Below are 14,653 nucleotides of genomic sequence, written 5' to 3' on the forward strand. Positions count from 1 at the left end.
CTAGAGTGGCTTATAATTAAAATTAAAACTGAAATTCCAGCCAGCTAAATTTTAAAACCTTAAGCCCAAACAAAATACAAACCAGCCTCAAAAATCATTTCATATGCCCTAAAAATAGCCTCTTAACCCCTCCTTCCAGTGATGCTTAAAAATCATAAGGACGGGGTATGAGCCTAACAGCCTCTAGAAGGCTGTTCCAGACCATCAGCGCTGCTAAAGTTTGAGCTGCATACAGAGCTGCAAGTGGCACCCAATAAAAGACCGTACTGAAATGAGCAGAGTTACTATTCAAAACATGGGTTCCTAGTTTCAGACTCTACAGAATGGGTATACAGAAGAGCTAATGCCACAGAAGCAGCTCATGTGTTGATCTGCAAACTCTTCTGCCCCCTCTGATATTACCCATTTGCATTATCTCAGTTATATTTATGTACTTTTAGAGATCAATATTTCTAAGTATTTTCCTATGTAATTACAAGCTGCATCAGTAACAATGTGTCAATTTAGATGAATTTTTTAAGTTACTGGTTGATTTTGTCAGGCCTGTCTAGGGGATTCGCTCAGACTCTCCATGGCATCAGCCACAGATGAATGAGTTAAAGGTCTTTATTAGAGATTTGCTCCCTAGAAGTACACTGTACATAGCAACTGCCTGGAATGCCAAAGCAAAGTCCTCCCAGAAAAGTTATACCCCAGTCTCTCCCCCCCCCCCCTATTCAAATGACAGTCAGTTGAAGTGGGTGCAGAGCTGCTAAGTGTGAGAATCCTGGCAGAGATGCAGAGCCAAGTTTCTCAAGGTTGGTCAGTTCCCAGACGCTCAGTCCCAGCTATACTGATAACACTGCTCAGCTCAAACAGCAACAAAGCCTAGCAAAGACTCAGGGAAGCAAGAAAGCAACTGCACTACTACCCATCCCCTCTAGTAGCTAGACATTCACAGGTATGGCAGGCAGGCACGCTGGCTTGTCTATCTGACAGATTTTGGTAGTTGAATAGATAACCATATTGGCTGATGTAAATATAGCATATTGTTAAAAAAAAAGTGACATAACTGGAGGGTTTTATTCCTCAAAAGAGGTCCTAAACTCTGTGGACTCCATATTTACTTTTGGTATTTTTTTAAAAAGTTAGTAGGTGCTACTACAAAATGATTTTCATGAGGACATTTCAGCATTTTTGTTTCTTTTATGGGTAAGGACTCTATTAAAAATATATTTGTGTTTAAATTGGGGAAGGTTGGATGCTAGATTTTTTTTTCTTCCAGTCCCTTCTACCATAGATTTTTTTAAAAAAACACATTTTCAATTAAATGTTTAAGGAGAAAAATTAAAGGCTTTAGTTTTTTAAGTGGGACAAGAAAACATTGGTTAATGTTCAACTGAAATAAATTGTGGTGGGTGACATTAGTTACCACTTGCAAGTCGATGTAGGATCAGGGACTCTGCATATGTTAGTTTACTTTGAATTGTATTTTGTGGAAAAGAGATTATGTTGTAGTTATTTAATTTCAAGCAAGGACATTCTGCTAATGAATACAAACACTGCAGAGCTCAGGCACCTGCTATCTTTGAAACTGGAGCTGCTGCTCAGATTTCCTGGAAGGTGGCTGAAGCTTGATTCTTCTCTTCTCCTCCTCCATCTCTCCATTCTTCTGTCATCTTCAGTACACCTTGAAGCTGGTTGAAGAACTTGTGTGGAGTAGGGGTGAATTTTAGAGCAGAGAATGGGGAACAAAAAATGTGAAAGGTGATGGAGTAGAAAAGGTAGGAGTGTGAATGGGGCAAAGGAAGACAAAAGAAGGGAACTGGGAAAGAGATAAGGAAGGAGTATGGAAGGAGTCAGAAAGCAGGTTAGCAGAGAAGGAAATGTTAGGAGACAGTTCAGTAGCAGACATATTTAATCAAGTGTAGTGGCGAAGAGTGTCCTCAACTCAGAGTTGACTTATTGTGTCCCCTGGTGGGGTTTTCATGGCAAGAGACTTAACAGAGGTGGTATGCCATTGCTTGCCTCTGCAACGCTGGTCTTCATTGGAGGTCTACCATCCAATTACTGATCAAAGCCAACTCTGCTTAGCTTCTGAGATCTGACAAGATCAGGCTCACCTGGGCAATCCAGGTGAGGGCATTTCATCAAGTGTAAAATGTATATTAGTGAAAATGTGTTAAATGACTGTGTACGCCAACAACATTGTGCATAAATATCATGAGAGGAGCTAATAGCCACTTCTGATATTGAGTGAAAAATTACACAAGAGTGATGTAGGCTTCCTTGGCAGTCTTTCAGGTTTGGGAGGTCTTGCTCCCTCTTTTACATTTGGCTCTCCCTCCATCTTTCTCAGTGGTACTGCTGTACTTTCATGGAGCATTTTACTTAGCTATTGAATACTTTGGTATTAGTTATATTAAATGCTAGTTTGACACAATATGGTCTAGCTGCTCGCAGTGCCATAATACCTCCATGCTATCTCTGTACCCCCCTTTTACTTTCTATATTCTGTTGCCCCCTTGCTAACAAGAACAAATATTGCATATGGCCAACAGAATGTGTTTCATCTTAACTATGCAGAGACAGTGGAATAGAGTTTCTTAACATATGCTCACTGTGATGGGGATTGAGAACCCCATCCTTGACCATTGTGAATTTGGAAATAATTTTGTTGACACAGTATAATGCTGCCTTGCAAAGCCTGCTTCTTTAACATTCTTTGTAAACTAGTATAAGGATCCTACTGGAAAGAGTAGGAGAAAGAAATTGCAAATACTGTGTGTGTTCCCCTTTCTGTACTAGAGGATGTAAAAGCCCTACTGTACAATTGAACCATCCTTGCCAAATCATGTCAGTTGTGCTTTACACCTTGACAGGCTTCCTGACATACCCATAAAATTTTGAACTTTTATCTACTTTACTGTTAGATAGTTACACTTTTCCATCTTATACCCAACCTGGTACATGCTTTTTGACTTGCGTGTTTTCCTAATAATCTCAGTCTGTATTTTTTTTTAAAAAAACACACATTTGGACTGGCATCTTATTTGATTAAGAAACACAAAATGTTGATGGAACTTCTTGTCTTCTGGAGAGAAGAAAACATTGAAATTTGCCTGTCATTCTAATACTTGAAGGGTGACTATCTTCGTAGAAACACACACACACATATACATACATATACATGTAACACTACATATATACGTGTGTATATTATATATATGTATGTATGTATATTCAAGTGTGTGAGAATCTATATTAAACAGCCGCCAACAGTATGTTCTAGTAATGATACGGAAGCTTTAGAGTGCATAGTTGTGACAGTGAATAAAATCTGACCCCATTTTATTACATATTTGTAACCATATTCTAGGATGGAAAAACATCATTTGTTCAGTATCTCATTTTCTGTATTGTTCTCTTCTCCTTTCTTCTTTTTGACCTGCTCGACACAGTAGTTTTAATGGATTTGCAGGGCTCTTAGTTTGTCCAGATATAGGCACTGACAACATCAACTCTCTTCTTTTGCAACTTGTTTGTTCACTCCTGTTGCATCCTGCTGTTACTGCCCTACACTGGCCGAATTTTAGGAGCTGTTGAATCTTGGATCTCTTACAAAATCAAATTTTTACTCATTAATAATTGTGTTATTTTAAACATTTGCTGTCATTCTCATTCCAAATTTCGTTTTGGAACATTTCCTTAAGAACAGGTCGTTACTGTTCTATTGAGAGAGCTTCTCTGGTCAAAGAGATATGGAATTATACAAATGAGTTAGGGTTTTCTTTTCATTTGCCACGATTCTCAAGATACGAATATTTTTAGCTTTCCTTTCCCTCAACCTCAGTATCTTCAATTTTCATTCTTAAGAGCAACATTTTTTTTTTATCATCACCTTAGATACAGATTTATTCTCAGCGATTTCTTTTTCACAGACTTGGGTCCTGGCCTCTGATTTCACCATCCGTTGCTCCACATTCACCATGAGCCAGTCTATTTTCCCAACTTTTGATGAGAGGTTCTCTACCTTGCCTTCCAGTGAGGACACTGTCTTGCATTGCTCTGAATTTACATGAAGTGACCATCATCTTATGGGGGGAACTACTATGCTGCACTGTGGAGGAGCCCATCGAACTCATCAAGATAGTCAAGATGACATCAGGGCAGAGGAAGAAATGGACTAAATACATTGTTCTTGTTAATTTTTATTGGGGTCTTATTTGCTCTAAATTTTAGTCTCCAATGTATTGGGTAACTTTATTGAGCCCATCAAAATAATCTGAACTATCAAGAGCAACAATGGCTCACGACCATATTCTGCTTCACATATCTCTCATCCACTGCATTCTTTGTCTAGACAATCATATTCATGTAAAGATTGCATCATAATTTGAAAATTATTCTGAAACTTGGTAGACCAATCAGCAACACTTTGGAGAACAAGGACGCAGCTTTACACAATGTAGTGTATTGAGCAATGAAAGCCATATCCAAGTTGCTATACTTTTCTGTCAAAGCATGAATTAGAATGTTAGGGTAGGTCTCTGGCTGGTACTGTTTTTTGTTTTGTGATATGCTTACACTCATAAGATTTTCTAAAGTTTATAATGACTTCTAACATTATTCAAATATCATTAATGCACATAGCATAAGAATCGTCACAGAACAGAAACCTGGCTTGGCTTCAAACTCTGTGTATTTATTTAGGGAATTTATATGCCATTTGCTTTTGCATATGGCTAGTGCATAGTTAAGGATAATTCTCTCTAATGTAAATCAGTCTTGATTCATGGAAAGAACTTGGTATATCCAGAGTATTTAGAAGTTATTTTACATCATATGAAAGCTTTTAAAATAGTTTTTCTGTTTTAAAATATTGTGCTCAAGCTTTGCAAAGTAATATTTAGTAATTTCAGTTCAGGTAATCTCAAGAAGATAAAAAGTTTTATCTTGGATTGTAAATTGTCACAGAGCTATGCATTGCAGATTAAGTTGCTATCTTCCTTAATTTTTGTACTTTTAATAACTGGTAACTTGGAGTAACTTTCGTTTCAGAGAGATATTGTAGGTTGACAAAATAGGCATATGATGCTTTTAGTTACTTTTAGTGACTGTTGGTTCACTTTTGTTTGATTCCCCCAGAGAAGAAATTTGTGATGAACTAAAGCTTAGGGTAAGGTCCAGTAGTTCTGTGGCTCCCAGGCTAGCACCTGGATACTGTAAGTTTGAAATTAAAGCATATGGTTTCCTACGTTCATTAAGTAACCAAACAATTGCTGGATACTTACGTAAGGCCAGGTTCAGCTTGGGATGTCACTAAAATGAACACTTGAGAGAGAAGCAGTGATATAGCTCTTTCCTAAGAAGTAATTGTAGAACACTGCAGAAGGCAATTTTGCTTATAAAATTTTTAAATATGTGCAAAATCATTCACTCTCAAATGCACTATTTCAACTTCCTGTGATTTGGATTCTCTCATATGTAGTTTATAAGACTAATTTGTGCACTCATTACTGAAGCTATCAAGTTGTGATCTACATTCCAATCTTGTAAGTTTTATATTCCAGCAGTGTTACAAATTGATTTAGGGTATTGTATTCAGCATTTTTAAAGGCATGTATTTATGAAAAGTAACATTTATAGTGTTGTTCATATATATATTCATATATATGTTCATATATATATATATTCTTTCAGATCATTTAAAATATTAAAGTTGTAATTTATTAAATTTACATTGATTAATATCATAAAATTTACTCTGTTATTAATGACATTCCGTTTTACCTGTTAATAATTTAACTAAAAATTTTCAAATATTAACAGGTAGATTGGACTTGTCCACTGAGGATAAACTGGATTCTTCCCAAGTGAATGGAAAGGAATTTGATATCTCTGTCTCATCTATGGCTGAAATTGCATCTTGCAGCTATGAGGCTAGGTAAGAGGGAACTCTGTAATTCCAGATGCTTCACCTTTTTTACTTTTCTCCCCTGTTATGGGTATTTATCCCATTCATGTGAGAGGAGGTAGGAAAACAGGGTATGATTATCCCTGTTCCTGTGGCTCTTCAAGCAGCACATTGCCAATCTGGAACTAAAGAAGTCATAGAACCTCATAGTTTGAATCTCTCCTTAGCTTTCTGAAGATTGTGAATCTACTTTGACATTGTTTCAGATTAACAAAATATCCAATTTATAGGGACATGAAACATTTTCAGCTAGAATGGTAACTTTTCACAGTAATTGAGGGGCTAAAGAATAGTCAAGCGTTGATAGCTATACTAATAACATTTAAGTGGTCAGTTGTAATGAAATACTGAAGAATAGCCCAGAGGAACCAGAAAATAGCCAAATCATGAGGCTTCATCCTAGCAGCCTCTACTTTCCTTACGTAACTGTCATTGTGAACAAATATTGAACTAAAGTACTAACTAATGGTAGGAGGTAAGATGAAGGATGGACACCATCATCATTAACGACTAGCATGTTTCATGATAAACTACTGTCTCAAGCAGTTGAACATATCTTTATGATCTAACAGTAGTTTAACTCAAAATGTCCTTGATTGTCCCTTGAATAAGAACAGTAAACACTTTTTGGCTAATAATAGCAGAATTTTATGAATTTCATTCATAATTGATACTTTGGGTTTTAAATCAAGGATTGTTCCTTTTGTTTTTAGACAAGCTGGTATAAAAAATGGAATGTTTTTTGGACAAGCGAAACGATTGTGTCCAAATCTTCAAGCAGTACCATATGACTTTCAGGCATACAAAGAAGTTGCACAAACAATGTATGAAATTTTAGCAAGGTAAAATAAATTGTCTTTAAAAATTATGTTGTAGAATGACAATGTGGAATCAACTTATTTTATAACGATCTTATGTATTACAATTTAGGTGTTGGATACAGACTAGATTTTCTGCTTACAGAGAATTACTGCTAACATTTTCATCTATTCCTCTTCCAGAGTGATAGTAAAATATGACAGTGGCCTTGTACAAGTAGCTCTGTGCACCTGAAGTGTTGTTCCGTTTGTAAGAGACAGACTAGACACGATAGGGCAACTGCTTTTTAATTTATGTATCTGCCTTGTTTACATATAAAAGGGCCAGTCAGACCAGGAGGTCTAGCGTTTATATCCAAAGAAAAGTTTGGGTGAGAGGAGTGGAATCCTTTCAAAGCTCAGTAAGTGCAAGTGATTTTCTCCCAATGTGTTACCTTTTATACTAGAATTGAGCCAGCTATGGAGAAAAGGACTTCAAGCCAAAGGAGCATGGGGAGATTTGGTGGGGCAGACTCAGTTTCCCTCACGCTCAACTTTTTAATGTGAAAAGTAGACCTATCTAGCTCCTGCTTTATCTGTGAACAAAGCAAACAAGTATAAACAAATATGGCATCTGTCTTCATTAAAAATTTGGCTTTAGGTCACTAGATTTTCTTTTGATATAAACTGTAATATCTGTCTCCTAAACTTTTCTTTTGATATAAGCTGCAATATCATCTTAAACTTTTAAAATCTGTCACATTTAATGTGATAGTATTGGTAAATGTTTGTTAATAGAATAAATTTCCTTCTCCATTGTCATATATTTAAATTATGCAGGGTTATAAGAAAAAATAATCATGGAACTGCTTCCATAGTAGGGAAGTTTTACTTGCTACATGTTTGTTTTTAACAGATGGTGAGCTGTTGCTGCTGTTTCACTTCCTTTACTTTGTGTTGATAGCTATACTCATAACATTGAAGCGGTCAGTTGTGATGAAGCATTAGTAGATATCACTGAAATCCTTGCAGAGACTGGATTATCACCTGAAGAATTAGCAAATGCTATCCGTATTGAAATAAAAAACAAGACCAAATGTGCTGCTTCCATTGGAATAGGTTAGTATATTATGCGGGATACTTATTGCAGATTAACTACATCAGTTTATGTCATTCTCATGGCTCTTCTCTGGGATCATAGAAGATGGGGATTGTGGTAGGGCCCCAGCTATCACATTCCATTGTATTTGTCACGTTTATAGGTTCAAACATTTTATTGGCTAGAATGGCAACTCGTAGTGCAAAGCCTGATGGACAGTATCACTTAAAGCCTGAAGAAGTGGACGATTTTATTAGAAGTCAGCAAGTAATTCATCTTCCAGGTAAATGTTTTGTTAGCATACCGGCTTCTGCTTTTGTACAGGACTTTTCAAATTTACCTGTATTCTGCTCATATTCATGGATATATAGAGAGAGATTGTTTATAGTCAAGGTAGGGATCAAGTCCACACACTCTAAAACTTGTAGATAGGTTTAGGGTTGTGCATCAAAAAAAAACAATCAGTAAATCTGGATTAGAAATACCAAACCAAAAAAAATCTGGAATTCCCTGACTATCAAATTGATTCTCTAATTCAGTTCACTTATATAAGAGAAATTCAGTAAAATGTGGCCATTGTTTTCTATGGGAAAATTAATCTGGAGGAGTGTCATTTTTCAAGCAAATTTTACCAAATTTGCAGGGAACTTACTCCTGACTGTCCTCTAACCCCACCCCCACCTCCAAGTTTCAGGAAGATTGGACCCAGGGCCAATTGTGTGGGCCTCCAAAGAAGATGCCCCAGCCACTTTATTGTTTCCTATGGGGAAAAAAGTCAAAACTGACTCCCACTGCAGAAACACACTGGGGCATGGCTGCCATGGCCAAGGCACACTCCCAAATGCAAGCTCAGCTCATCCCAGAGAAACCCCAACATAACCAAACTGAAGCACAGGAATGGAATTCTAGAACCAAACCGAAGTAAGGGAACCAACATCAAACCAGAGAATCACATCCATTCCACTCAAACCAAATGGAAGCAAGGGGCACTGTTGTAACTTAGCCCAACAAAACTATTGTCATTCACAGCAGCCAGGCACTGGGTTCAGCCCGTGGAGGAACACCACAGAACAGAAACAAGCAGTACCTAACCACAAGCACAAGGCATTCCCTTGCTTCAGTTTGCTTCTGTTTGGCCAAGTTGCAACTGTGACCCTTCCTTCAATTTGGTTTGGGTGGAATGGGTATGGTGTGATGTTGGGGTGGGGTGGGGGTTTAGAGGACAGTCAGGGGTAGGTTCCCTGCTAGTTTGGTGGCATTTGGTTGAAAAATAACACATGCACCCCCTCCCTTCTCTGCAAAATAGGCAGGAACTGCTGTTTCTTTGCATGGAAACAGCAAAGGAATGGCCAAGCCTCACAAAGGTTGTCTATACTATAACATTCCTAGAAGTCATCTGTATAAGACTGCCCAATAATCATACACACATACAGAGCTTTCAAGGTTAATGACACTTTTCAGTTGTAGATTTCAAGCACAAAAATTTATTTTCTTATCAGGCGTTGGCAGGACAATGGAATCTAAGCTGTCAGCATTGGGTATAAAAACTTGTGGAGACCTTCAGTGCTTCTCTATGTCGAAGCTCCAGCAAGAATTTGGTCCCAAAACAGGACAAATGCTCTTCAGATTCTGCCGTGGTTTGGATGATAGGCCTGTTCAAAGAGAGAAAGAGAGAAAATCTGTTTCAGCAGAGATCAACTATGGCATAAGATTTACCCAGGTAACCAAAAAATGAAATACTATACTGTAATAACTTTAGATTCTGAATAACTTACCATCGCAGAGTTAAGAAAGCAATATGAAAATATAAGGCAGATGTTTCCCAATCAGAGAACCCCAGCTTTCTTCTAGTGTTAAAGATGTATCCCTGTCTGCAGTGTAGACACAATATTAACATAACTTACTATTCCTTTTAAGGATTTTTGAGATGATGTATGCAAAGAAACTAGAATGTTACATGAGCACTAAAATTACGTTACTGTTACTGATGGCCTAGAAGGTTGTTCAAGCAGAGACATACCTTTGAATAAGACAAGTCGTAGGATTTTCTGCTGTGGGGTTACATTTCTTTTCCACTTTGCTACTCAACTGACACACAGCTTGTATACTGAATACCTTCCCCCCCCCCCAAAGCTTTGCTTTTGTTTTCAGGTGTTTTGCAGGCTTATTTATTCAGATATGCTCAGCTTTATTTTTAAGAGAGTTGGATTTTTAACACTTTAAGAACTGCTCTAAGAAGAGGAGTTATGGCATCTTGATTGGTGCAAGAGCCTGCCAGGCAGCACTCTGCAGGTCCTGTTTATGCTGTAAACCAGAGCGCTGGATTCCCTTTAAGCTGATCAGGAAGACAAGGTCTGTCCGAAATGCACTGAATATGTTTCCACAAGAGGCTCACGTGCACAGTACTTCAAGCAGAAATAGTTTGTAGAGAGAAACAGCCTTCAGGAACTGGTGAGTAGAAATGAACTTGTTCCCTCTTATACATGTACAATTCATCTCTTCTTTGTAGCCAAAAGAAGCAGAAGCTTTCCTGTTGAGTCTGTCAGAAGAGATCCAACGTAGATTGGAAGCTGCTGGTATGAAAGGCAAAAGATTAACTCTCAAAATCATGGTCAGAAAAGCTGGTGCTCCAGTAGAACCTGCAAAATATGGTGGCCATGGCGTCTGTGACAACATTGCAAGGTAATAAATTGTGAAATTTTGCCAGAAATGTCCCTCTGTGTGAAACTTGTTTTGTACTATTCAATTCTGAAACTGGCTTTGTCAATAAACGGGGAAAAGCTAATGTGATCCCTGGTACTTTCAGAATATGCAAGAAAGCCTGCATAATAAATACCAGTTTAAAGTATCATGTTAGGGGTAATATCATGTGAACGTTTATCACATGATTGATGCTTAAACACCTGCTGCCTAGTGTGAATGAAGTAATATAAAGTTCTATAACTAGTAAGAAATCCGGACAGCTGAAGGAGAGGAAGAACTGAAGTTGCTGCATTTCTGGAGGGTATAACCAGTTTGCAGTATGATTGAGGTTACTGTGTATTAAAACTTTTTATAACACTGTGATAAATGGTTTCATAATTCTACCCTTAGTCAAATATTAATAAGTGGTATTTATATCATCAGCATTTCCCCTCTTTGCTTTGACATTTAACAAAAACATTCAGTAGAATTTACTTTTAATTACTTTTAATTCATTTTAATTACTTGTAATCCAGACCCCTTCTGCATTACTACAGAAGCATTTCTTCATTGTCCATCTTCTGTGCAATCCCACATAAGACTGCACAGGCCTGCTGATCGGTAGGTTTTTTAAAGCTTAAAGTCCACTAGAGGGCACTCATCTCCCCAGTGCACATGCGTGGCTTTTCCTGTCGAAACGGCACTGGGAGGCGGTGCCCCCAACCCTCCAGTTTTCTCCTTCGCCACCGACCAGGAAGATCTTGCTTATTCCGCTCGTGCCTAGAAGAAGAGAAGGAGTAAGGAGCTGTGAGAAATCCTTTATTGTGGCTGATAAAACTCTTTTCAAACGGTGTGACTTGTGCTACTAAGATGACCAAAACAACTGGTCGTTCTGTCTGTCTCAAGTGCCTGGGAGTAGAGCATAACAGGCAGGCATACCAACACTGCCGTAATTTCACCCCCAAAGCCAGAGTGGAGAGAGCTAAGAGACTCAAGGCTCTGTTGTGGGAGAGGACGATGAAGGCATCAGACATTCCTAAGATTTCATTCCCACCTTCACTTGTGGCTGGTGATCGGCTGACCTCGGATCTGACCTTGACTCCGTCTGGGGAGCCAGCACAGATCCGTCACCTGTCCTCCCATTCCATGGTGTTGGGACCATCATTAACAGATCTGAATCGGAGCCAAACTTGACTTGAGAGTCAAGACTCAAAGCCTCACTGATGCTCCTCAAGCCCTTGGTCCACCATCTAGATCTCCAGAGAGATTGGAGCCAACACCAGCAATGGTGATGAAGCTGAAAAAGAAGCAGTCAGATCCAAGCCAATCAGAGTCAAGAGGGTGAGAGCTAAAGAGAAGGGCTCCGATCTGAAGAGTTTGGATCAGAAGAGTGTGGTTCCGAGGGAATCGGACCCAAAGGGATCTGTTCCGAGGAACGCAGCTCTGAGTGGTAGGAACGGTTCCACTGTAGCTGTGGAGTTTTTGCAGCCCCTTAGTAAGAAAGCCAGATGTAGGACCAAGCATTTACAGATTTTTGATGAACCTGCTGAAACTGTCTTAGGAGAGAGATCACGGACACCATCATTCCATTCAAGGTCCCCATCATACCATTCCTCAGCTGAGGAAGGGGAGTTACAAGGAAGTTTGGCTCCTGACCAACCATGGCACTCTAATCCTGAGGACTGACAGCCTTATTATTCCCACTCTAGGCGAACTTAGTCATGTCCACCTCCATCCAAGTATGATCTGGATCTTGGAGAGCCTTATCACACACATAGTGTACCTTGTGGCTGTCTCAGCATTTCATCCTAAGATTGATGTGAAGACGTTTTTTCCCCATAACATACCTAAGTCATTCCTTAAAGGACTCCAAATTATGTTCCCTCCTGTAAGAGAGTTAGTGTCTCAATGGTCACTATAGTGTCTCAGTGGTCACTACAGTTGGTGCTGACAAAACTAATGCAATCTCCATTTGAACCTTTAGCTACCTGTGAGCTTCGTTTTTTGTCACTGAAGGTTGCATTTTTAGTGGCTATTACTTCTAGCAGGCGAATGAGCGAGTTGGCAGCACTATGCTCTGGTCCACCCTTCTTAAAGATTCACCAAGGGAAGGTAGTTTTGAGACCTGATACCAAATTTAGACATAAAGTGGCCAATCAGTTTCACTTGGCTCAGGATATCGTACTTCCAATTTTTTTCCCTATCCCGTCAACAGAACAGGAGAGGGTATTACACTCACTGGTTGTGCTCAGGGCCCTACTTTTTTATTTATATCGTACAGCAGTTTTTAGAAAAGTTAAACACCTGTTTGTGTGTTATGCCGGGCCTCAGAAAGGGAATAGGGCTACTGCCCAGTCGATAGCTTGGTGGATGACATCAACCATTAGACAGTGCTATCTTTTGGCTAATGTACCATGTCCTCTAGAAGAGAGGGCTCATTCCACTAGAGTCCAGGCGTCTTCTGCTGTGTTTCTGAGAGAGATCCCGCTATGTGACATTTGCAGCGCAGTGTCAGATGCGCCCGACTTATCTGCCATGTATGCTTACATTCTCCGTATTTCCTAACTGTGTCCCATACGCCACAATCTGTCTGGAAACCAGACAGATGTTGTTGGAAACTTGGGCCTGTCTTCTAACAATCAGATTCTGGCTTTGCCTTCTATTTAATCCCGACTCTCATTCCTTTACTTTTCTAATGCTCTCAGATTTCCATGAATTCAAGTGGTTGGAACTAATCCACAAAAAAGTTAGGTGTATGGGTATTATCTTTAGAATCACTTTACCTTGCATCTGCGCCAACAGCATTTCAGACAATTAAACGGAGGCTGTTAGACATTCAGTTTCAGCGCCTGACCGAGGCAGCTAGGAAAACCTGTTCTCCCTCTGAGGCGGAGGACATCTTGATTGGTGATTCCCACCCCCTAGTCAGGGAGCCAGGAACAAGTTTTCTACTTCCTGTCTTCCTAGTGGGAGTCACCCTTTCTTTCAGTTTCATTCCTGTCTCAACAGGGAGAGCAGATTCATCCATGCGCTGCCTTGCCTTTCTACTGTTTTTCTTCTTTTCCTTCACTTCTGCCTTTCAGAACCTGATTCTTGCCTTGTTTACTCCTTTCTACTCTACCTCCTTGCTATTTTCTTTCTCCCTGCGCACCTGGTAGAAGACTTGCAGGGGATGCTTTCTCCTTCCTTCCTTTGGCTGTGGCAGCCATTTCATGGCAAGACAGAATCAGAAGCCCCCCTCAACGCTGCTTCCTGGCAACAACCCCAGAGACAGTGGGGCAAACCGCGAGGAAGCCGCAGCTGCGGCCACTCATATCGCAAAGAGACCAGAAGCACAAAAGGCGCTATTCCTCCTTGGGCAAAGGAAACACGGCAGCCATTTCTGGCCTCGCAAATGAGAGCAACATTGCCCACCAACTGGGAGGCGGCTATGAAGTGGATTTCTCCACATCCCTAAGCCAGTCTAATGGCGTAAGACCCAGTGTGGGGCAGCCAAGCCGGTCTGAGATTCAACGATCATTTGTGCCTCCAGAGCCCATGGTGAACGAAGGAGGGCTACTCGTGAGTAATGTGATGGGATCGGGACTTGTGATAGTACCTCAGGAATGCCTAAATGTCATTAGACAGATTATTTATATATATATAAAAGCTATTTTATCTTACCTCAGAAAGCCATGGCAGCCATTTCTGGCCTTGCCAGTGCTGGCAGCCATGCCAACAGACCAGGAGGTGGTTGCGGAGTGGTTTCCCACATCCAAAGCAGTCAATAGGCGCAAGACCCAGTGAGAGCACCAAATAGCAATGGCCCCAGTGCTGCTGATGGTTTACTTGTGAGTAAAGCAATTGGGTCAGGCACTGCAATGCTATTCCCAGATTTCCTAAACTTGATTAACATAAAGTGAGACTGCCAGTTTTTGTCAAGAGTGCTGAGGGAAGAGACAGGCCTCCCTCCCTCTGGTCCTTCCTCCAGGCCTTCTACCCCCCAAACAGGGAACTGTGGAAGAGGTCATTTCTTATAAAAGGAATCCTAGCAGGCCCTCTGAGGCACCTAGAAAGGAAACCTGTACCAGAAAAAGAAAGGGAAAGTGAAACTTATGCAGAGAGTGAAGTTTCCCCCCC

General features: G+C 39.9%; 1 protein-coding gene across 6 annotated transcripts in view; it reads left to right on the forward strand.

Annotated features, from left to right (window-relative positions):
- Positions 1–14,653, forward strand: part of REV1 (REV1 DNA directed polymerase) — a 67,282-nt gene that overhangs the window by 37,602 nt on the left and 15,027 nt on the right. For 4 of the 6 annotated variants that reach the window (XM_054973893.1, XM_054973895.1, XM_054973896.1 and 1 more), the window contains 6 exons: positions 5,812–5,926; positions 6,670–6,798; positions 7,718–7,872; positions 8,016–8,135; positions 9,352–9,572; positions 10,362–10,534. In XM_054973893.1, coding sequence (XP_054829868.1) covers positions 5,812–5,926; positions 6,670–6,798; positions 7,718–7,872; positions 8,016–8,135; positions 9,352–9,572; positions 10,362–10,534 — 913 coding nt within the window. Of the gene's footprint in view, positions 1–2,096; positions 2,116–3,935; positions 4,522–5,811; positions 5,927–6,669; positions 6,799–7,717; positions 7,873–8,015; positions 8,136–9,351; positions 9,573–10,361; positions 10,535–14,653 lie in introns of those variants that run through there. The other 2 variants (XM_054973899.1, XM_054973898.1) reach the window with 2 other exon arrangements.

Source organism: Eublepharis macularius, chromosome 3, assembly GCF_028583425.1.
Source record: "Eublepharis macularius isolate TG4126 chromosome 3, MPM_Emac_v1.0, whole genome shotgun sequence".
Lineage (NCBI taxonomy): Eukaryota > Metazoa > Chordata > Lepidosauria > Squamata > Eublepharidae > Eublepharis > Eublepharis macularius.